This window comes from Ranitomeya imitator, chromosome 1 (genome assembly GCF_032444005.1).
Source record: "Ranitomeya imitator isolate aRanImi1 chromosome 1, aRanImi1.pri, whole genome shotgun sequence".
NCBI lineage: Eukaryota > Metazoa > Chordata > Amphibia > Anura > Dendrobatidae > Ranitomeya > Ranitomeya imitator.
The window spans coordinates 1,231,427,956-1,231,451,144 of record NC_091282.1 but is presented as its reverse complement, the minus strand read 5'-3'; the positions used below and the strand labels follow the sequence as shown (position 1 = coordinate 1,231,451,144).

At 63.5% G+C, this 23,189-nt stretch overlaps 1 protein-coding gene across 1 annotated transcript in view; it reads right to left on the bottom strand.

The window, feature by feature from the left end:
• ATRN (attractin) overlaps window positions 1-23,189 on the bottom strand; it is a 222,363-nt gene that overhangs the window by 101,385 nt on the left and 97,789 nt on the right. The window contains exons 11-12 of the mRNA XM_069745133.1: window positions 6,674-6,758; window positions 4,884-5,104 (exon numbers count right to left, since the gene is read on the bottom strand). Of these exons, the coding sequence (XP_069601234.1) occupies window positions 4,884-5,104; window positions 6,674-6,758 (306 nt within the window). The remainder of the gene's footprint in view (window positions 1-4,883; window positions 5,105-6,673; window positions 6,759-23,189) is intronic.

The following is a 23,189-nucleotide window of genomic DNA, read 5'->3' as shown; positions in this document are numbered from 1 at the left end:
AGAAATGAATATGCAGCTCCACCTCCCATAGGGGTGGAGCCGCATATTCATTTCTCTAATCAGCGGTGCCTGTGACCGCTGTTAGAGGAAGAGGCTGCGGCACCGAAGACCGTGTGACAGGCAGAGGGAGCCGGACGCCGGGACTAGGTAAGTATGTAATATTTACCTGTCCCCGTTCCACACGCCGGGCGCTGCTCTGTCTTCGCGTCCTCTTGCTCTGACTGTTCAGGTCAGAGGGCGCGATGACGTATAGTGTGCGCGCCGCCCTCTGCCTGATCACTCAGTGCGGAGAGACGCCGGGACCGGACGCTGGGAGCTGCAAGCAAGAAAGGTGAGTATGGCTTTTTTTTTTTTTATTGCAGCAGCAATGGCAGAGCTTTCTATGGCACAGCTATGGGGCAATAATGAACGGCGCAGAGCACTATATGGCACAGCTATGGGGCAACAATGAACGGTGCAGAGCACTATATGGCACAGCTATGGGGCAATAAAGAACAGTGCAGAGCACTATATGGCACAGCTATGGGGCAATAATGAACGGTGCAGAGCACTATATGGCAGCTATGGGGCAATAATGAACTGTGCAGAGCACTATATGGCACAGCTATGGGGCAATAATGAACGGTGCAGAGCACTATATGGCACAGCTATGGGGCAATAATGAAGGGTGCAGAGGACTATATGGCACAGCTATGGGGCAATAATGAACGGTGCAGAGCACTATATGGCACAGCTATGGGGCAACAATGAACGGTGCAGAGCACTATATGGCACAGCTATGGGGAAATAATGAACGGTGAAGAGCACTATATGGCACAGCTATGGGGCAACAATGAACTGTGCAGAGTACTATATGGCACAGCTATGGGGCAATAATGAACGGTGCAGAGCACTATATGGCACAGCTATGGGGCAATAATGAACGGTGCAGAGCACTATATGGCACAGCTATGGGGCAATAATGAACGGTGCAGAGCACTATATGGCACAGCTATAGGGAAATAATGAACGGTGCAGAGCACTATATGGCACAGCTATGGGGCAATAATGAACGGTGCAGAGCACTATATGGCACAGCTATGGGGAAATAATGAACGGTGCAGAGCACTATATGGCACAGCTATGGGGCAATAATGAACGGCGCAGAGCACTATATGGCACATCTATGGGGCAATAATGAACGGCGCAGAGCACTATATGGCACAGCTATGGGGCAATAATGAACGGCGCAGAGCACTATATGGCACAGCTATGGGACAATAATGAACGGTGCAGAGCACTATATGGCAGAGCTTTCTATGGAACATCTATGGGGAAATAATGAACGGTGCAGAGCACTATATGGCACAGCTATGGGGCCATAATGAACAGTATGGAGCATCTATTTTTATTTTTGAAATTCACCGGTAGCTGCTGCATTTTCCACCCTAGGCTTATACTCGAGTCAATAAGTTTTCCCAGTTTTTTGTGGCAAAATAAGGGGGGTCGGCTTATACTCGGGTCGGCTTATACTCGAGTATATACGGTAATTGGCTTATTTTACATTATTTTACAATGTTAGTCCCCGGTGTTTCACTGCCGGGTATTCTCTGCGTGTGTACACATGACACCGGGTCCAGCATTGCAGACTGATGAAGGAGGCGCCTTCAAGACAACAACCACAGCACACATAGCTGCATAGGTATCTCCAGCCCGGCACCACTTCCGGTGACGCGCTTCCAGCCCATTGCTCCGGCCCACAATGTCTTCTACACTAGCGCCAACATGTGGGCCCCGCGTCACTTCCGGCCCACAGTGTCTTCTACACTAGCGCCAACATGTGGGCCCCGCGTCACTTCCGGCCCACAGTGTCTTCTACACTAACGCTAACATGTGGACCCCGCGTCACTTCTGGTGACACGCTTCCGGCCCACAATGTCTTCTGCACTAGCGCCAACATGTGGACCCCGCGTCACTTCCGGTGACACGCTTCCGGCCCACAGTGTCTTCTACACTAGCGCCAACATGTGGACCCCGCGTCACTTCCGGTGACACGCTTCCGGCCCACAGTGTCTTCTGCACTAGCGCCAACATTTGGACCCCGCGTCACTTCCAGTGACATGCTTCCGGCCCACAGTGTCTTCTGCACTAGCGCCAACATTTGGACCCCGCGTCACTTCCGATGACGCGCTTCCGGCCCACAGTGTCTTCTGCACTAGCGCCAACATTTGGACCCCGCGTCACTTCCAGTGACATGCTTCCGGCCCACAGTGTCTTCTACATTATTGCCAACATGTGGGCCCCGCGTCACTTCCGATGACGCGCTTCCGGCCCACAGTGTCTTTTACACTAGCGCCAACATGTGGGTCCAGCGTTACGTTCGGTGATGCGCTTCCGGCCCACAGTGTCTTCTACACTAGCGCCAACATGTGGGCCCCGCGTCACTTCCGGCCCACAGTGTCTTCTACACTAACGCTAACATGTGGACCCCGCGTCACTTCTGGTGACACGCTTCCGGCCCACAATGTCTTCTGCACTAGCGCCAACATGTGGACCCCGCGTCACTTCCGGTGACACGCTTCCGGCCCACAGTGTCTTCTACACTAGCGCCAACATGTGGACCCCGCGTCACTTCCGGTGACACGCTTCCGGCCCACAGTGTCTTCTGCACTAGCGCCAACATTTGGACCCCGCGTCACTTCCAGTGACATGCTTCCGGCCCACAGTGTCTTCTGCACTAGCGCCAACATTTGGACCCCGCGTCACTTCCGATGACGCGCTTCCGGCCCACAGTGTCTTCTGCACTAGCGCCAACATTTGGACCCCGCGTCACTTCCAGTGACATGCTTCCGGCCCACAGTGTCTTCTACATTATTGCCAACATGTGGGCCCCGCGTCACTTCCGATGACGCGCTTCCGGCCCACAGTGTCTTTTACACTAGCGCCAACATGTGGGTCCAGCGTTACGTTCGGTGATGCGCTTCCGGCCCACAGTGTCTTCTACACTAGCGCCAACATGTGGGCCCCACATCACTTCCGGTGACGTGCTTCCAGCCCACAGTGTCTTCCACACTAGCGCCAACATGTGGACCCCGCTTCACTTCCGGTGACGCGCTTCCGGCCCACAGTGTCTTCTACACTAGCGCCAACATGTGGGCCCAACGTCACTTCCGGTGACGCACTTTCAGCACTGGCGCCGAGCCTCAGCCAGTATTTAAAATCCCTTGCTTCACCCAAGTGGTACGCCAGTGACAGGGGGCAAGGCGTGGGAGCGCCACCATTATTCTAATGTACAGGTACAGGAGCGTGACTCTACACCGCCGCCGGAACAAACGTTTGAACAGCTCTTGGTCTCCTTTTTCTAATTAGATCAACTTACCTCTACAACATACCACAACTATTCTACTGAACCGAGGACTATATAGGCATTTCACTGCACAACATTACCCGTCTCATTGACTCTTACAGGTTACACTGTATAATATACACAGATAAAGTCTACACACTTCTGTTAAACTTCCAAGTTTTAGTATATAAAAAATAAAAATACATGAAGAATCAATTAAGAAATTTTTCCACTTTTAAAGTCAACCATAATCTGTACAAGTCCATTGAAATCGGGGAAATAAAAACGTCAAACAAAAATAGAGTGGTTGCATAAGAGTGAGCACCCCCTTATAATTGGGAATGTGGTTGTGTTCAGAACTGGCCAATACCTCGTGTTACATAGCAGTCAATGCACGGCCGCCATCTTTTACAATGATTCTGTTTTGCCTTTCTAAGAGGATTTTCCTGACATTTTCTTAGTTGCATTTTTCAGAACAATCCATGGTGTGTAAACAGCTGACAACACAGCAGATGGATCAGTCAGGAGGGGACAAAAACAATTTCCCAGGCATTAGATCTACCATGGGACACTGTGAAGACATCATCAAAGGGCTTAAATTTAGCATAACAGTTACATTACCTAGAGCTGGACGTCCCTTAAAAATTGACGTAAAGTCAAGAACAAAAATTGGTCCAGGAGGCTGCCAAGAGGCCGACAGCAACAGTAAAGGAGCTGCAGGAATTTCTGGCAAGTACTGGATGTGACAACAATCTTCGATATTCTCTAAATGTCTGGCTTCTGGGGTAGGGTGGCAAGATGGAAGCCTTTTCTTACAAAGAAAAACATCCAAGCCCGGCTATGTTTTGCCAAAGCCTACATCAAGCCTGCCAAAAAAATATGGGGAACGGGTTATGTCTGATTAGACCAAGGTGGAACTCTGTCGCCATAATTCCAAAAGGTGCAAAGCCAATGCCGCACATTACCAGAACAACACCATCCCTACATTGCAGCATGGTGGAGGCAGCATTGTGCTATGGGGGTGACTTATGACAGCTGGAACTATGGCTTTAGTAAAGATTGATTGAATTATGAAAAGACCAAGATATCAGTTAATTTTACATCAAAACATTCAATCCTTGCCAAAAAAAAACCAAAAAAAACTTAAGATGAAGAGGAATTTCACCTTTCAGCAACGACTGAAATTTGTGGGTGACCTGAAGAGGGCGCTGTACACAGGAGACGCCCCCGCTATCTGACAAATGTGGAATGGGTAAGGGGGTGCAGATTTATGCAACAAAGTTATTTCAGTTCTTTATTTTCCTTTTCCCACCTGGAATGATTTTGGTTTATTTCTCAGTGGATTTGTACGCATTAGGTGAGCCTTAAAAGTTGGAAAAAAGTTGGATTTTGTACATGGCAAAAACCGGGCATCTTAACGGTGACCAAAAAAACACCCGATCTAAAAAAAATAAACAGCTGCAGAAAACTTTGTGTCTGAAAAGTTCAAACCACCGCTGTGTATAATGAGTGGTGCGTTGTGGACCCTGACTGAGGACGCTGCGCGCAGAGCTCTTACACAGGACTGCGGGACACGACAGGATGGTCTCGTTCCTCTGCTTCTCGGTGGTCTGCTCCCAGGACAAGCACACGGCGGCTGCGCTGTCCCACACGCACCGCACTCCGGGCCCTGCCGCCACACACAACGCGCTGCTGGTGAACGCCTCACAGCTCTTGGACGTGTACGTCAGGACGTCGCTCAGCAGGAGGCTGTTAAAGCCGCCAAACACGAACATCGTGCTGGAAAGGAAGCGAAAAAAGGAATTATTCTACAGCTACAGGAAGAGAAGAGCAGTAATGGCCGTCACCAAAAGAAGCAATGATATCTGCAGGGTAAGATAAGGGCTATGCCGAGATACCACCGTCCGCAGCCACAGGCCACGAGCCAGAGGCTGCACTACTGAGACCACGACCAACATGGGCAGGCCGGCAGGGGAGGAGGTTGCCCTCCAGCCCATCTGGTGAGGAGGTCGGGCCCCTCCAGCCCAGCCGGTGAGGAGGTCGGGGCCCTCCAGCCCAGCCGGTGAGGAGGTTGCCCTCCAGCCCATCTGGTGAGGAGGTCGGGCCCCTCCAGCCCAGCCGGTGAGGAGGTCGGGGCCCTCCAGCCCAGCAGGTGAGGAGGTCGGGCCCCTCCAGCCCAGCCGGTGAGGAGGTCGGGCCCCTCCAGCCCAGCCGGTGAGGAGGTCGGGCCCCTCCAGCCCAGCCGGTGAGGAGGTCGGGCCCCTCCAGCCCAGCCGGTGAGGAGGTCGGGCCCCTCCAGCCCAGCCGGTGAGGAGGTCGGGCCCCTCCAGCCCAGCCGGTGAGGAGGTCGGGCCCCTCCAGCCCAGCCGGTGAGGAGGTCGGGCCCCTCCAGCCCAGCCGGTGAGGAGGTCGGGGCCCTCCAGCCCAGCCGGTGAGGAGGTCGGGGCCCTCCAGCCCAGCCGGTGAGGAGGTCGGGCCCCTCCAGCCCAGCCGGTGAGGAGGTCGGGCCCCTCCAGCCCATCCGGTGAGGAGGTCGGGCCCCTCCAGCCCAGCCGGTGAGGAGGTCGGGCCCCTCCAGCCCATCCGGTGAGGAGGTCGGGCCCCTCCAGCCCATCCGGTGAGGAGTTCGGGCCCCTCCAGCCCAGCCGGTGAGGAGGTCGGGGCCCTCCAGCCCAGCCGGTGAGGAGGTCGGGGCCCTCCAGCCCAGCCGGTGAGGAGGTCGGGGCCCTCCAGCCCAGCCGGTGAGGAGGTCGGGCCCCTCCAGCCCAGCCGGTGAGGAGGTCGGGCCCCTCCAGCCCAGCCGGTGAGGAGGTCAGGGCCCCTCCAGCCCAGCAGGTGAGGAGGTCAGGGCCCCTCCAGCCCAGCAGGTGAGGAGGTCGGGGCCCTCCAGCCCAGCCGGTGAGGAGGTCGGGCCCCTCCAGCCCAGCCGGTGAGGAGGTCGGGCCCCTCCAGCCCAGCCGGTGAGGAGGTCGGGCCCCTCCAGCCCAGCCGGTGAGGAGGTCGGGCCCCTCCAGCCCAGCAGGTGAGGAGGTCGGGCCCCTCCAGCCCAGCCGGTGAGGAGGTCGGGGCCCTCCAGCCCAGCCGGTGAGGAGGTCGGGGCCCTCCAGCCCAGCCGGTGAGGAGGTCGGGGCCCTCCAGCCCAGCCGGTGAGGAGGTCGGGGCCCTCCAGCCCAGCCGGTGAGGAGGTCGGGGCCCTCCAGCCCAGCCGGTGAGGAGGTCGGGGCCCTCCAGCCCAGCCGGTGAGGAGGTCAGGGCCCCTCCAGCCCAGCAGGTGAGGAGGTCGGGCCCCTCCAGCCCAGCAGGTGAGGAGGTCGGGGGCCCTCCAATACAATATACTAAACTTTTTACCCATTTTTCAGGACGGCGGTGTGACCAAAGCGATTGATGTCGTGGTCCAGAGTGGGAGGTGGCAGGATGTGCCAGGTGTCACAGGCTGAATAAAGAAAACGTATATACAGGTTAGAAAACAATATATACATTGAAGATCCTATAATCCAGCATCCGATAATCCAGAAAATCTGATAAACTGACACATAAAGCAGGCACCATTAATCTAAGCTATGTATCCTAATACAGTGTTCTCCAACCTGTGTCCATAAAGACATGCTGGGTGTTGTAGTTCTGCACAGGTTGGAGGACATTATTCATTCTGCTCATGGCAGGGGCAATAGATCAGTAGGGATAAGTGGCACCATGCATAGTACTGAGGCTCCTGAGGCAAGGAGGGGAGGAGGAGAGACGAGGAGGGGAGGAGGAGAGGCGAGGAGGGGAGGAGGAGAGGCGAGGAGGGGAGGAGGAGAGACGAGGAGGGGAGGAGGAGAGGCGAGGAGGGGAGGAGGAGAGGCGAGGAGGGGAGGAGGAGAGACGAGGAGGGGAGGAGGAGAGACGAGAAGGGGAGGAGGAGAGACGAGGAGGGGAGGAGAGACGAGGAGGGGAGGAGGAGAGACGAGGAGGAGAGGCGAGGAGGGGAGGAGGAAAGACGAGGAGGGGAGGAGGAGAGACGAGGAGGGGAGGAGGAGAGGCGAGGAGGGGAGGAGGAGAGACGAGGAGGAGAGGAGGAGAGACGAGGAGGGGAGGAGGAGAGACGAGGAGGGGAGGAGGAGAGGCGAGGAGGGGAGGACGACAGACGAGGAGGGGAGGAGGAGAGACGAAGAGGGGAGGAGGAGAGGCGAGGAGGGGAGGAGGAGAGGCGAGGAGGGGAGGAGGAGAGGCGAGGAGGGGAGGAGGAGAGACGAGGAGGGGAGGAGGAGAGACGAGGAGGGGAGGAGGAGAGACGAGGAGGGGAGGAGGAGAGACGAGGAGGGGAGGACGACAGACGAGGAGGGGAGGAGGAGAGACGAAGAGGGGAGGAGGAGAGACGAAGAGGGGAGGAGGAGAGGCGAGGAGGGGAGGAGGAGAGGCGAGGAGGGGAGGAGGAGAGGCGAGGAGGGGAGGAGGAGAGACGAGGAGGGGAGGAGGAGAGACGAAAAGGGGAGGAGGAGAGGCGAGGAGGAGAGACGAGGAGGGGAGGAGGAGAGGCGAGGAGGGGAGGAGGAGAGGCAAGGAGGGGAGGAGGAGAGACGAGGAGGAGAGGAGGAGAGACGAGGAGGGGAGGAGAGACAAGGAGGGGAGGAGGAGAGGCGAGGAGGGGAGGAGGAGAGGCGAGGAGGGGAGGAGGAGAGACGAGGAGGGGAGGAGGAGAGGCGAGGAGGGGAGGAGGAGAGACGAGGAGGGGAGGAGGAGAGACGAGGAGGGGAGGAGGAGAGACGAGGAGGGGAGGAGGAGAGACGAGGAGGGGAGGAGGAGAGACGAGGAGGGGAGGAGGAGAGACGAGGAGGGGAGGAGGAGAGACAAGAAGGGGAGGAGGAGAGACGAGGAGGGGAGGAGGAGAGACGAGGAGGGGAGGAGGAGAGACGAGGAGGAGAGGCGAGGAGGGGAGGAGGAAAGACGAGGAGGAGAGGAGGAGAGACGAGGAGGGGAGGAGGAGAGGCGAGGAGGGGAGGAGGAGAGACGAGGAGGAGAGGAGGAGAGACGAGGAGGAGAGGAGGAGAGACGAGGAGGGGAGGAGGAGAGACGAGGAGGGGAGGAGGAGAGGCGAGGAGGGGAGGAGGAGAGGCGAGGAGGGGAGGATGACGAGGGGAGGAGGAGGAGAGGCGAAGAGGGGAGGAGGAGAGGCGAGGAGGGGAGGAGGAGAGGCGAGGAGGGGAGGAGGAGAGACGAGGAGGGGAGGAGAGACGAGGAGGGGAGGAGAGACGAGGAGGGGAGGAGAGACGAGGAGGGGGGAGGAGAGACGAGGAGGGGAGGAGGAGAGGGGAGGAGGGGAGGAGGAGAGACGAGGAGGGGAGGAGGAGAGACGAGAAGGGGAGGAGGAGAGACGAGAAGGGGAGGAGGAGAGACGAGGAGGGGAGGAGGAGAGACGAGGAGGGGAGGAGGAGAGACGAGGAGGGGAGGAGGAGAGACGAGGAGGGGAGGAGGAGAGACGAGGAGGGGAGGAGGGGAGGAGGAGAGACGAGGAGGGGAGGAGGAGAGACGAGGAGGGGAGGAGGAGAGGCGAGGAGGGGAGGAGGAGAGACGAGGAGGGGAGGAGGAGAGACGAAAAGGGGAGGAGGAGAGGCGAGGAGGGGAGGAGGAGAGGCGAGGAGGGGAGGAGGAGAGGCGAGGAGGGGAGGAGGAGAGACGAGGAGGGGAGGAGGAGAGACGAAAAGGGGAGGAGGAGAGACGAAAAGGGGAGGAGGAGAGACGAAAAGGGGAGGAGGAGAGGCGAGGAGGAGAGGTGAGGAGGAGAGACGAGGAGGAGAGGCGAGGAGGGGAGGAGGAGAGACGAGGAGGGGAGGAGGAGAGACGAGGAGGGGAGGAGGGGAGGAGGAGAGACGAGGAGGGGAGGAGGAGAGACGAGGAGGAGAGGAGGGGAGGAGGAGAGACGAGGAGGGGAGGAGGAGAGACGAGGAGGGGAGGAGGAGAGACGAGGAGGGGAGGAGGAGAGGCGAGGAGGGGAGGAGGAGAGGCGAGGAGGAGAGGAGGAGAGACGAGGAGGGGAGGAGGAGAGACGAGGAGGGGAGGAGGAGAGGCGAGGAGGAGAGGCGAGGAGGGGAGGAGGAGAGACGAGGAGGGGAGGAGGAGAGACGAGGAGGGGAGGAGGAGAGACGAGGAGGGGAGGAGGAGAGACGAAGAGGGGAGGAGGAGAGACGAGGAGGGGAGGAGGAGAGACGAGGAGGGGAGGAGGAGAGACGAGGAGGGGAGGAGGAGAGACGAGGAGGGGAGGAGGAGAGACGAGGAGTGGAGGAGGAGAGACGAGGAGTGGAGGAGGAGAGACGAGGAGGGGAGGAGGAGAGACGAGGAGGGGAGGAGGAGAGACGAGGAGGGGAGGAGGAGAGACGAGGAGTGGAGGAGGAGAGACGAGGAGTGGAGGAGGAGAGACGAGGAGTGGAGGAGGAGAGACGAGGAGGGGAGGAGGAGAGACGAGGAGGGGAGGAGGAGAGACGAGGAGGGGAGGAGGAGAGACGAGGAGGGGAGGAGGAGAGACGAGGAGGGGAGGAGGAGAGACGAGGAGGGGAGGAGGAGAGACGAGGAGGGGAGGAGGAGAGACGAGGAGGGGAGGAGGAGAGACGAGGAGGGGAGGAGGAGAGACGAGGAGGGGAGGAGGAGAGACGAGGAGGAGAGGCGAGGAGGGGAGGAGGAGAGACGAGGAGGGGAGGAGGAGAGACGAGGAGGAGAGGCGAGGAGGGGAGGAGGAAAGACGAGGAGGGGAGGAGGAGAGACGAGGAGGGGAGGAGGAAAGACGAGGAGGGGAGGAGGAGAGACGAGGAGGGGAGGAGGAGAGACGAGGAGGGGAGGAGGAGAGACGAGGAGGAGAGGCGAGGAGGGGAGGAGGAGAGACGAGGAGGGGAGGAGGAGAGACGAGGAGGGGAGGAGGAGAGGCGAGGAGGGGAGGAGGGGAGGAGGAGAGGCGAGGAGGGGAGGAGGAGAGACGAGGAGGGGAAGAGGAGAGACGAAGAGGGGAGGAGGAGAGGCGAGGAGGGGAGGAGGAGAGGCGAGGAGGGGAGGAGGAGAGACGAGGAGGGGAGGAGGAGAGACGAGGAGGCGAGGAGGGGAGGAGGAGAGGCGAGGAGGGGAGGAGGAGAGGCGAGGAGGGGAGGAGGAGAGGAGAGGACGGGAGGAGGAGAGACGAGGAGGGGAGGAGGAGAGACGAGGAGGGGAGGAGGAGAGACGAGGAGGGGAGGAGGAGAGACGAGGAGGGGAGGAGGAGAGACGAGGAGGAGAGGAGGAGAGGACGGGAGGAGGAGAGACGAGGAGGGGAGGAGGAGAGACGAGGAGGGGAGGAGGAGAGACGAGGAGGGGAGGAGGAGAGACGAGGAGGAGAGACGAGGAGGGGAGGAGGAGAGACGAGGAGGGGAGGAGGAGAGGCGAGGAGGGGAGGAGGAGAGGCGAGGAGGGGAGGAGGAGAGGCGAGGAGGGGAGGAGGAGAGGCGAGGAGGGGAGGAGGAGAGGCGAGGAGGGGAGGAGGAGAGGCGAGGAGGGGAGGAGGAGAGGCGAGGAGGGGAGGAGGAGAGGCGAGGAGGGGAGGAGGAGAGGCGAGGAGGGGAGGAGGAGAGGCGAGGAGGGGAGGAGGAGAGACGAGGAGGGGAAGAGGAGAGACGAGGAGGGGAGGAGGAGAGACGAGGAGGAGAGACGAGGAGGGGAGGAGGAGAGACGAGGAGGGGAGGAGGAGAGACGAGGAGGGGAAGAGGAGAGACGAGGAGGGGAGGAGGAGAGACGAGGAGGGGAAGAGGAGAGACGAGGAGGGGAGGAGGAGAGACGAGGAGGAGAGACGAGGAGGGGAGGAGGAGAGACGAGGAGGGGAGGAGGAGAGACGAGGAGGGGAGGAGGAGGGGAGGAGGAGAGACGAGGAGGGGAGGAGGAGAGGCGAGGAGGGGAGGAGGAGAGGCGAGGAGGGGAGGAGGAGAGGAGAGGAGGGGAGGAGGAGAGGAGAGGAGGGGAGGAGGAGAGGAGAGGAGGGGAGGAGGAGAGGCGAGGAGGGGAGGAGGAGAGGCGAGGAGGGGAGGAGGAGAGGCGAGGAGGGGAGGAGGAGAGGCGAGGAGGGGAGGAGGAGAGGCGAGGAGGGGAGGAGGAGAGGCGAGGAGGGGAGGAGGAGAGACGAGGAGGGAAGGAGGAGAGACGAGGAGGGGAGGAGGAGAGGACGGGAGGAGGAGAGACGAGGAGGGGAGGAGGAGAGACGAGGAGGGGAGGAGGAGAGACGAGGAGGGGAGGAGGAGAGACGAGGAGGGGAGGAGGAGAGACGAGGAGAGGCGAGGAGGAGAGGCGAGGAGGAGAGGCGAAAAGACGAGGAGGGGAGGAGGGGAGGAGGAGAGGAGGAGGGGAGGAGGAGAGGAGGAGGCGAGGAGGAGAGGCGAGGAGGAGAGGAGGAGAGGCGAGGAGGGGAGGAGGAGAGGCGAGGAGGGGAGGAGGAGAGGCGAGGAGGGGAGGAGGAGAGGCGAGGAGGGGAGGAGGAGAGGCGAGGAGGGGAGGAGGAGAGGCGAGGAGGGGAGGAGGAGAGGCGAGGAGGGGAGGAGGAGAGACGAGGAGGGGAGGAGGAGAGACGAGGAGGGGAGGAGGAGAGACGAGGAGGGGAGGAGGAGAGGACGGGAGGAGGAGAGACGAGGAGGGGAGGAGGGGAGGAGGAGAGACGAGGAGGGGAGGAGGAGAGACGAGGAGGGGAGGAGGAGAGACGAGGAGAGGCGAGGAGGAGAGGCGAAAAGACGAGGAGGGGAGGAGGGGAGGAGGGGAGGAGGAGAGGAGGAGGGGAGGAGGAGAGGAGGAGGCGAGGAGGAGAGGCGAGGAGGAGAGGCGAGGAGGAGAGGCGAGGAGGAGAGGCAAGGAGGCGAGGAGGAGAGGCGAGGAGGGGAGGAGGAGAGGCGAGGAGGGGAGGAGGAGAGGCGAGGAGGGGAGGAGGAGAGGCGAGGAGGCGAGGAGGGGAGGAGGAGAGGCGAGGAGGGGAGGAGGAGAGGCGAGGAGGGGAGGAGGAGAGGCGAGGAGGGGAGGACGAGAGACGAGGAGGGGAGGAGGAGAGACGAGGAGGGGAGGACGAGAGACGAGGAGGGGAGGACGAGAGACGAGGAGGGGAGGACGAGAAACGAGGAGGGGAGGAGGAGAGGAGAGGCGAGGAGGGGAGGAGGAGAGGCGAGGAGGGGAGGAGGAGAGGCGAGGAGGGGAGGAGGAGAGACGAGGAGGGGAGGAGGAGAGGACGGGAGGAAGAGAGACGAGGAGGGGAGGAAGAGAGACGAGGAGGGGAGGAGGAGAGACGAGGAGGGGAGGAGGAGAGACGAGGAGGGGAGGAGGAGAGACGAGGAGGGGAGGAGGAGAGACGAGGAGGGGAGGAGGAGAGACGAGGAGGAGAGACGAGGAGGGGAGGAGGAGAGACGAGGAGGGGAGGAGGAGAGGCGAGGAGGGGAGGAGGAGAGACGAGGAGGGGAGGAGGAGAGGCGAGGAGGGGAGGAGGAGAGGCGAGGAGGGGAGGAGGAGAGGCGAGGAGGGGAGGAGGAGAGGCGAGGAGGGGAGGAGGAGAGGCGAGGAGGGGAGGAGGAGAGACGAGGAGGGGAGGAGGACAGACGAGGAGGAGAGGCGAAGAGACGAGGAGGGGAGGAGGAGAGGAGGAGAGGCGAGGAGGGGAGGAGGAGAGGAGGAGAGGCGAGGAGGAGAGGAGGAGAGGCGAGGAGGGGAGGAGGAGAGGAGGAGAGGAGGAGAGGCGAGGAGAGGAGGAGAGACGAGGAGGGGAGGAGGAGAGACGAGGAGGGGAGGAGGAGAGACGAGGAGGGGAGGAGGAGAGACGAGGAGGGGAGGAGGAGAGACGAGGAGGGGAGGAGGAGAGACGAGGAGGGGAGGAGGAGAGACGAGGAGGGGAGGAGGAGAGACGAGGAGGAGAGGCGAAGAGACAAGGAGGGGAGGAGGAGAGGAGGAGAGGCGAGGAGGAGAGGAGGAGAGGAGGAGAGGCGAGGAGAGGCGAGGAGAGGAGGAGAGGCGAGGAGGAGAGGCGAGGAGAGGAGGAGAGGCGAGGAGGGGAGGACGAGAGACGAGGAGGGGAGGAGGAGAGACGAGGAGGGGAGGAGGAGAGACGAGGAGGGGAGGAGGAGAGACGAGGAGGGGAGGAGGAGAGACGAGGAGGGGAGGAGGAGAGACGAGGAGGGGAGGAGGAGAGACGAGGAGGGGAGGAGGAGAGACGAGGAGGGGAGGAGGAGAGACGAGGAGGGGAGGAGGAGAGACGAGGAGGGGAGGAGGAGAGACGAGGAGAGGCGAGGAGGGGAGGAGGAGAGACGAGGAGAGACGAGGAGGGGAGGAGGAGAGACGAGGAGGGGAGGAGGAGAGACGAGGAGGGGAGGAGGAGAGACGAGGAGGGGAGGAGGAGAGACGAGGAGGAGAGACGAGGAGGAGAGACGAGGAGAGACGAGGAGGAGAGACGAGGAGAGACGGGGAGGGGAGGAGGAGAGACGAGGAGGGGAGGAGGAGAGACGAGGAGGGGAGGAGGAGAGACGAGGAGGGGAGGAGGAGAGACGAGGAGGGGAGGAGGAGAGACGAGGAGAGACGAGGAGGAGAGACGAGGAGGGGAGGAGGAGAGACGAGGAGGGGAGGAGGAGAGACGAGGAGGGGAGGAGGAGAGACGAGGAGGGGAGGAGGAGAGACGAGGAGGGGAGGAGGAGAGGCGAGGAGGGGAGGAGGAGAGGCGAGGAGGGGAGGAGGAGAGGCGAGGAGGGGAGGAGGAGAGACGAGGAGGGGAGGGGAGGAGGAGAGACGAGGAGGGGAGGCGAGGAGGAGAGACGAGGAGGGGAGGAGGAGAGACGAGGAGGGGAGGAGGAGAGACGAGGAGGGGAGGGGAGGAGGAGAGACGAGGAGGGGAGGCGAGGAGGAGAGACGAGGAGGGGAGGAGGAGAGACGAGGAGGGGAGGAGGAGAGACGAGGAGGGGAGGAGGAGAGGGGAGGAGGAGAGGGGAGGAGGAGAGGGGAGGAGGAGAGACGAGGAGGAGAGACGAGGAGGGGAGGGGGGGAGGAGGAGAGGAGGGGAGGAGGAGAGACGAGGAGGGGAGGAGGAGAGACGAGGAGGGGAGGAGGAGAGACGAGGAGGGGAGGAGAGAAGACGAGGAGGGGAGGAGGAGAGACGAGGAGGGGAGGAGGAGAGACGAGGAGGGGAGGAGAGGCGAGGGGAGGAGGAGAGGAGAGGAGGGGAGGAGGAGAGGCGAGGAGGGGAGGAGGAGAGGCGAGGAGGGGAGGAGGAGAGGCGAGGAGGGGAGGAGGAGAGGCGAGGAGGGGAGGAGGAGAGACGAAAAGGGGAGGAGGAGAGGCGAGGAGGAGAGACGAGGAGGGGAGGAGGAGAGACGAGGAGGGGAGGAGGAGAAACGAAGAGACACGAGGAGGGGAGGAGGAGAGACGAGGAGAGACGAGGAGGAGAGGAGGAGAGACGAAGAGGGGAGGAGGAGAGACGAGGAGGAGAGGCGAGGAGGGGAGGAGGAGAGGCGAGGAGGGGAGGAGGAGAGACGAGGAGGGGAGGAGGAGAGACGAGGAGGGGAGGAGGAGAGACGAGGAGGAGGGGAGGAGGAGAGACGAGGAGGAGGGGAGGAGGAGAGACGAGGAGGGGAGGAGGAGAGACGAGGAGGGGAGGCGAGGAGGAGAGACGAGGAGGGGAGGGGAGGAGGAGAGACGAGGAGGGGAGGCGAGGAGGGGAGGAGGAGAGACGAGGAGGGGAGGAGGAGAGACGAGGAGGGGAGGAGGAGAGACGAGGAGGGGAGGAGGAGAGACGAGGAGGGGAGGAGGAGAGACGAGGAGGGGAGGAGGAGAGACGAGGAGGGGAGGAGGAGAGACGAGGAGGGGAGGAGGAGAGGAGGGGAGGAGGAGAGGAGGGGAGGAGGAGAGACGAGGAGGGGAGGAGGAGAGACGAGGTGGGGAGGAGGAGGAGAGGCGAGGAGGGGAGGAGGAGAGGGGAGGAGGAGAGGGGAGGAGGAGAGGCGAGGAGGGGAGGAGGAGAGGCGAGGAGGGGAGGAGGAGAGGCGAGGAGGGGAGGAGGAGAGGCGAGGAGGAGAGGCGAGGAGGAGAGGCGAAGAGACGAGGAGGGGAGGAGGAGAGACGAGGAGGGGAGGAGGAGAGACGAGGAGGGGAGGAGGAGAGACGAGGAGGGGAGGAGGAGAGACGAGGAGGGGAGGAGGAGAGACGAGGAGGGGAGGAGGAGAGGAGGAGGAGAGGAGGAGAGGCGAGGAGGGGAGGAAGAGGAGAGACGAGGAGGGGAGGAGGAGAGACGAGGAGGGGAGGAGGAGAGACGAGGAGGGGAGGAGGAGAGACGAGGAGGGGAGGAGGAGAGACGAGGAGGGGAGGAGGAGAGACGAGGAGGGGAGGAGGAGAGACGAGGAGGGGAGGAGGAGAGACGAGGAGGGGAGGAGGAGAGGCGAGGAGGGGAGGAGGAGAGGCGAGGAGGGGAGGAGGAGAGGCGAGGAGGGGAGGAGGAGAGGCGAGGAGGGGAGGAGGAGAGGCGAGGAGGGGAGGAGGAGAGGCGAGGAGCGGAGGAGGAGAGGCGAGGAGCGGAGGAGGAGCGGAGGAGGAGAGGCGAGGAGGAGAGGCGAGGAGGAGAGGCGAGGAGGGGAGGAGGAGAGACGAGGAGGGGAGGAGGAGAGACGAGGAGGGGAGGAGGAGAGACGAGGAGGGGAGGAGGAGAGACGAGGAGGGGAGGAGGAGAGACGAGGAGGGGAGGAGGAGAGACGAGGAGGAGAGGAGGAGAGGCGAGGAGGGGAGGAGGAGGAGAGGCGAGGGGAGGAGGAGGAGAGGCGAGGGGAGGAGGAGGAGAGGCGAGGAGGGGAGGAGGAGAGGGGAGGAGCAGAGGCGAGGAGGAGAGGCGAAGAGACGAGGAAGGGAGGAAGATAGGAGGAGAGGCGAGGAGGAGAGGAGGAGAGGTGAGGAGGGGAGGAGGAGAGACGAGGAGGGGAGGACGAGAGACGAGGAGGGGAGGAGGAGAGACGAGGAGGGGAGGAGGAGAGACGAGGAGGGGAGGAGGAGAGACGAGGAGGGGAGGCGAGGAGCGGAGGACGAGAGACGAGGAGGGGAGGACGAGAAACGAGGAGGGGAGGAGGAGAGGCGAGGAGGGGAGGAGGAGGAGAGGCGAGGAGGGGAGGAGGAGAGGCGAGGAGGAGAGACGAGGAGGGGAGGAGGAGAGACGAGGAGGGGAGGAGGAGAGACGAGGAGGGGAGGAGGAGAGACGAGGAGGGGAGGAGGAGAGGACGGGAGGAAGAGAGACGAGGAGGGGAGGAGGAGAGACGAGGAGGGGAGGAGGAGAGACGAGGAGGGGAGGAGGAGAGACGAGGAGGGGAGGAGGAGAGACGAGGAGGGGAGGAGGAGAGACGAGGAGGGGAGGAGGAGAGACGAGGAGGGGAGGAGGAGAGACGAGGAGGGGAGGAGGAGAGACGAGGAGGGGAGGAGGAGAGACGAGGAGGGGAGGAGGAGAGACGAGGAGGAGAGGCGAAGAGACGAGGAGGGGAGGAGGAGAGGAGGAGAGGCGAGGAGGCGAGGAGGGGAGGAGGAGAGGAGGAGAGGAGGAGAGGAGGAGAGGCGAGGAGAGGAGGAGAGGCGAGGAGAGGAGGAGAGACGAGGAGGGGAGGAGGAGAGACGAGGAGGGGAGGAGGAGAGACGAGGAGGGGAGGAGGAGAGACGAGGAGGGGAGGAGGAGAGACGAGGAGGGGAGGAGGAGAGACGAGGAGGAGAGGCGAAGAGACAAGGAGGGGAGGAGGAGAGGAGGAGAGGCGAGGAGGAGAGGCAAAGAGGAGAGGAGGAGAGGAGGAGAGGCGAGGAGAGGAGGAGAGGCGAGGAGAGGAGGAGAGGCGAGGAGAGGAGGAGAGGCGAGGAGAGGCGAGGAGAGGCGAGGAGGAGAGGCGAGGAGGGGAGGACGAGAGACGAGGAGGGGAGGAGGAGAGACGAGGAGGGGAGGAGGAGAGACGAGGAGGGGAGGAGGAGAGACGAGGAGGGGGAGGAGGAGAGACGAGGAGAGGCGAGGAGGGGAGGAGGAGAGGCGAGGAGAGGCGAGGAGGGGAGGAGGAGAGACGAGGAGAGACGAGGAGGGGAGGAGGAGAGACGAGGAGGGGAGGAGGAGAGACGAGGAGGGGAGGAGGAGAGACGAGGAGGGGAGGAGGAGAGACGAGGAGGGGAGGAGGAGAGACGAGGAGGAGAGACGAGGAGAGACGAGGAGGAGAGACGAGGAGAGACGGGGAGGGGAGGAGTAGAGACGGGGAGGGGAGGAGTAGAGACGAGGTGGGGAGGAGGAGAGACGAGGAGGGGAGGAGGAGAGACGAGGAGGGGAGGAGGAGAGACGAGGAGGGGAGGAGGAGAGACGAGGAGGGGAGGAGGAGAGACGAGGAGGGGAGGAGGAGAGACGAGGAGAGACGAGGAGGGGAGGAGGAGAGACGAGGAGGGGAGGAGGAGAGACGAGGAGGGGAGGAGGAGAGACGAGGAGGGGAGGAGGAGAGACGAGGAGGCGAGGAGGGGAGGGGAGGAGGAGAGGCGAGGAGGGGAGGAGGAGAGGCGAGGAGGAGAGACGAGGAGGGGAGGGGAGGAGGAGAGACGAGGAGGGGAGGCGAGGAGGAGAGACGAGGAGGGGAGGAGGAGAGACGAGGAGGGGAGGAGGAGAGACGAGGAGGAGAGACGAGGAGGGGAGGAGGAGAGGAGGGGGGGAGGAGGAGAGGAGGGGGAGGAGGAGAGACGAGGAGGGGAGGAGGAGAGACGAGGAGGGGAGGAGCAGAGACGAGGAGGGGAGGAGGAGAGACGAGGAGGGGAGGAGGAGAGACGAGGAGGGGAGGAGGAGAGACGAGGAGGGGAGGAGGAGAGACGAGGAGGGGAGGAGGAGAGACGAGGAGGGGAGGAGGAGAGACGAGGAGGGGAGGAGGAGAGACGAGGAGGGAGGAGGAGAGACGAGGAGGGGAGGTGGAGAGACGAGGAGGGGAGGAGGAGAGACGAGGAGGGGAGGAGGAGAGACGAGGAGGGGAGGAGGAGAGACGAGGAGAGAGACGAGGAGGGGAGGAGGAGAGACGAGGAGGGGAGGAGGAGAGACGAGGAGGGGAGGAGGAGAGACGAGGAGGGGAGGAGAGGCGAGGAGGGGAGGAGAGGCGAGGAGGGGAGGAGAGGCGAGGAGGGGAGGAGGAGAGGCGAGGAGGGGAGGAGGAGAGACGAGGAGGGGAGGAGGAGAGACGAGGAGGGGAGGAGGAGAGACGAAAAGGGGAGGAGGAGAGACGAGGAGGGGAGGAGGAGAAACGAGGAGAGACGAGGAGGGGAGGAGGAGAGACGAGGAGAGACGAGGAGGGGAGGAGGAGAGACGAGGAGGAGAGGAGGAGAGACGAGGAGGAGAGGCGAGGAGGGGAGGAGGAGAGGCGAGGGGGGAGGAGGAGAGACGAGGAGGGGAGGAGGAGAGGGGAGGAGGAGAGACGAGGAGGGGAGGAGGAGAGACGAGCAGGAGGGGAGGAGGAGAGACGAGGAGGGGAGGAGGAGAGACGAGGAGCGGAGGCGAGGAGGGGAGGAGGAGAGACGAGGAGGGGAGGGGAGGAGGAGAGACGAGGAGGGGAGGCGAGGAGGGGAGGCGAGGAGGGGAGGAGGGGAGGCGAGGAGGGGAGGAGGAGAGACGAGGAGGGGAGGAGGAGAGACGAGGAGGGGAGGAGGAGAGACGAGGAGGGGAGGAGGAGAGACGAGGAAGGGAGGAGGAGAGGAGGGGAGGAGGAGAGACGAGGAGGGGGAGGAGGAGAGACGAGGAGGGGAGGAGGAGAGACGAGGAGGGGAGGAGGAGAGACGAGGAGGGGAGGAGGAGAGACGAGGAGGGGAGGAGGAGGAGAGGCGAGGAGGGGAGGAGGAGAGGCGAGGAGGGGAGGAGGAGAGGCGAGGAGGAGAGGCGAGGAGGAGAGGCGAAGAGACGAGGAGGGGAGGAGGAGAGACGAGGAGGGGAGGAGGAGAGACGAGGAGGGGAGGAGGAGAGACGAGGAGGAGAGGAGGAGAGGAGGAGAGGCGAGGAGGGGAGGAGGAGGAGAGGCGAGGAGGGGAGGAGGAGGAGAGGCGAGGAGGGGAGGAGGAGGAGAGAGGAGGAGGAGAGAGGAGGAAGAGAGGCGAGGAAGAGAGGCGAGGAGGAGAGGCGAGGAGGGGAGGAGGAGGAGAGGCGAGGAGGGGAGGAAGAGGAGAGACGAGGAGGGGAGGAGGAGAGACGAGGAGGGGAGGAGGAGAGACGAGGAGGGGAGGAGGAGAGACGAGGAGGGGAGGAGGAGAGACGAGGAGGGGAGGAGGAGAGACGAGGAGGGGAGGAGGAGAGACGAGGAGGGGAGGAGGAGAGACGAGGAGGGGAGGAGGAGAGACGAGGAGGGGGAGGAGGAGAGGCGAGGAGGGGGAGGAGGAGAGGCGAGGGAGGGGAGGAGGAGAGGCGAGGAGGGGAGGAGGAGAGGCGAGGAGCGGAGGAGGAGAGGCGAGGAGGAGAGGGGAGGAGGAGAGACGAGGAGGGGAGGAGGAGAGACGAGGAGGGGAGGAGGAGAGACGAGGAGGGGAGGAGGAGAGACGAGGAGGGGAGGAGGAGAGACGAGGAGGGGAGGAGGAGAGACGAGGAGGGGGGAGGAGGAGAGACGAGGAGAGGCGAGGAGGGGAGGAGGAGGAGAGGCGAGGAGGGGAGGAGGAGGAGGAGGAGAGGCGAGGAGGGGAGGAGGAGGAGAGAGGAGGAGGAGAGAGGAGGAGGAGGAGAGAGGAGGAGGAGAGGCGAGGAGGAGAGGCGAGGAGGGGAGGAGGAGGAGAGGCGAGGAGGGGAGGAGGAGGAGGAGAGGCGAGGAGGGGAGGAGGAGGAGAGGCGAGGAGGGGAGGAGGAGGAGAGGCGAGGAGGGGAGGAGGAGGAGAGGCGAGGAGGGGAGGAGGAGAGGCGAGGAGGGGAGGAGGAGAGACGAGGAGGGGAGGAGGAGAGACGAGGAGGGGAGGAGGAGAGACGAGGAGGGGAGGAGAAGAGACGAGGAGGGGAGGAGGGGAGGAGGAGAGACGAGGAGGGGAGGAGGAGAGACGAGGAGGGGGAGGAGGAGAGACGAGGAGGGGAGGAGGGGAGGAGGAGAGGCGAGGAGCGGAGGAGGAGAGGCGAGGAGGAGAGGCGAGGAGGAGAGGCGAGGAGGAGAGGCGAGGAGGGGAGGCGAGGAGGGGAGGAGGAGAGACGAGGAGGGGAGGAGGAGAGACGAGGAGGGGAGGAGGAGAGACGAGGAGGGGAGGAGGAGAGACGAGGAGGGGAGGAGGAGAGACGAGGAGGGGAGGAGGAGAGACGAGGAGGGGAGGAGGAGAGACGAGGAGGGGAGGAGGAGAGACGAGGAGGGGAGGAGGAGAGACGAGGAGGGGAGGAGGAGAGACGAGGAGGGGAGGAGGAGGGGGAGGAGGAGAGACGAGGAGGGGAGGAGGAGGGGAGGAGGAGAGGGGAGGAGGAGAGACGAGGAGGGGAGGAGGAGAGGACGAGGAGGGGAGGAGGAGAGACGAGGAGGGGAGGAGGAGAGACGAGGAGGGGAGGAGGAGAGGCGAGGAGGGGAGGAGGAGAGACGAGGAGGGGAGGAGGAGAGGCGAGGAGGGGAGGAGGAGAGGCGAGGAGGGGAGGAGGAGAGGCGAGGAGGGGAGGAGGAGAGACGAGGAGCGAGGAGGGGAGGAGGAGAGACGAGGAGGGGAGGAGGAGAGACGAGGAGGGGAGGAGGAGAGACGAGGAGGGGAGGAGGAGAGACGAGGAGGGGAGGAGGAGAGACGAGGAGGGGAGGAGGAGAGACGAGGAGGGGAGGAGGAGAGACGAGGAGGGGAGAGGAGAGGAGGAGGAGGGAGGAGGAGAGGCGAGGAGGAGAGGCGAAGAGACGAGGAAGGGAGGAAGATAGGAGGAGAGGCGAGGAGGAGAGGAGGAGAGGCGAGGAGGGGAGGAGGAGAGACGAGGAGGGGAGGACGAGAGACGAGGAGGGGAGGAGGAGAGACGAGGAGGGGAGGAGGAGAGACGAGGAGGGGAGGAGGAGAGACGAGGAGGGGAGGAGGAGAGACGAGGAGGGGAGGAGGAGAGACGAGGAGGGAGGCGAGGAGCGGAGGACGAGAGACGAGGAGGGGAGGACGAGAGACGAGGAGGGGAGGACGAGAGACGAGGAGGGGAGGAGGAGAGACGAGGAGGAGAGACGAGGAGGGGAGGAGGAGAGACGAGGAGGGGAGGAGGAGAGACGAGGAGGGGAGGAGGAGAGGAGGGGAGGAGGAAAGGCGAGGAGGGGAGGAGGAGAGGCGAGGGAGGGGAGGAGGAGAGGCGAGGAGGGGAGGAGGAGAGGCGAGGAGGGGAGGAGGAGAGACGAGGAGGGGAGGAGGAGAGACGAGGAGGGGAGGAGGAGAGACGAGGAGGGGAGGAGGAGAGACGAGGAGGGGAGGAGGAGAGACGAGGAGGGGAGGAGGAGAGACGAGGAGGGGAGGAGGAGAGACGAGGAGGGGAGGAGGAGAGGCGAGGAGGGGAGGAGGAGAGAGGAGGGGAGGAGGAGAGGCGAGGAGGGAGAGGAGCGAAGAGACGAGGAAGGGAGGAGATAGGAGGAGAGGCGAGGAGGAGAGGAGGAGAGAGCGAGGAGGGGAGGAGGAGAGACGAGGAGGGGAGGACGAGAGACGAGGAGGGGAGGAGGAGAGACGAGGAGGGGAGGAGGAGAGACGAGGAGGGAGAGGAGGAGGAGAGACGAGGAGGGGAGGAGGAGAGACGAGGAGGGGAGGAGGAGAGACGAGGAGGGGAGGAGGAGAGACGAGGAGGGGAGGAGGAGAGACGAGGAGGGGAGGAGGAGAGACGAGGAGGGGAGGAGGAGAGACGAGGAGGGGAGGCGAGGAGCGGAGGACGGAGAGAGAGGAGGGAGGAGGAGAAGACGAGGAGGGGAGGAGGAGAGGCGAGGAGGGGAGGAGGAGAGGCGAGGAGGGGAGGAGGAGAGGCGAGGAGGGGAGGAGGAGAGACGAGGAGGGGAGGAGGAGAGACGAGGAGGGGAGGAGGAGGAGAGACGAGGAGGGGAGGAGGAGAGACGAGGAGGGGAGGAGGAGAGGACGGGAGGAAGAGAGACGAGGAGGGAGGAGGAGGAGAGACGAGGAGGGGAGGAGGAGAGACGAGGAGGGGAGGCGAGGAGCGGAGGACGAGAGACGAGGAGGGGAGGAGGAGAGACGAGGAGGGGAGGAGGAGAGGCGAGGAGGGGAGGAGGAGAGGCGAGGGGGAGGAGGAGAGGCGAGGAGGGGAGGAGGAGAGGCGAGGAGGGGAGGAGGAAGAGGCGAGGAGGGGAGGAGGAGAGACGAGGAGGGGAGGAGGAGAGACGAGGAGGGGAGGAGGAGGAGAGACGAGGAGGGGAGGAGGAGAGACGAGGAGGGGAGGAGGAGAGGACGGGAGGAAGAGAGACGAGGAGGGGAGGAGGAGAGACGAGGAGGGGAGGAGGAGAGACGAGGAGGGGAGGAGGAGAGACGAGGAGGGGAGGCGAGGAGCGAGAGGACGAGAGACGAGGAGGGGAGGAGGAGAGAACGAGGAGGGGAGGAGGAGAGGCGAGGAGGGGAGGAGGAGAGGCGAGGAGGGGGAGGAGGAGAGGCGAGGAGGGGAGGAGGGAGAGGCGAGGAGGGGAGGAGGAGAGGCGAGGAGGGGGAGGAGGAGAGAGCGAGGAGGGGAGGAGGAGAGACGAGGAGGGGAGGAGGAGAGACGAGGAGGGGAGGAGGAGAGGACGGGAGGAAGAGAGACGAGGAGGGAGGAGGAGGAGAGACGAGGAGGGGAGGAGGAGAGTTGAGGAGGGGAGGAGGAGAGACGAGGAGGGGAGGAGGAGAGACGAGGAGGGAGGAGGAGAGACGAGGAGGGGAGGAGGAGAGACGAGGAGGGAGGAGGAGAGACGAGGAGGGGAGGAGGAGAGACGAGGAGGAGAGGCGAAGAGAC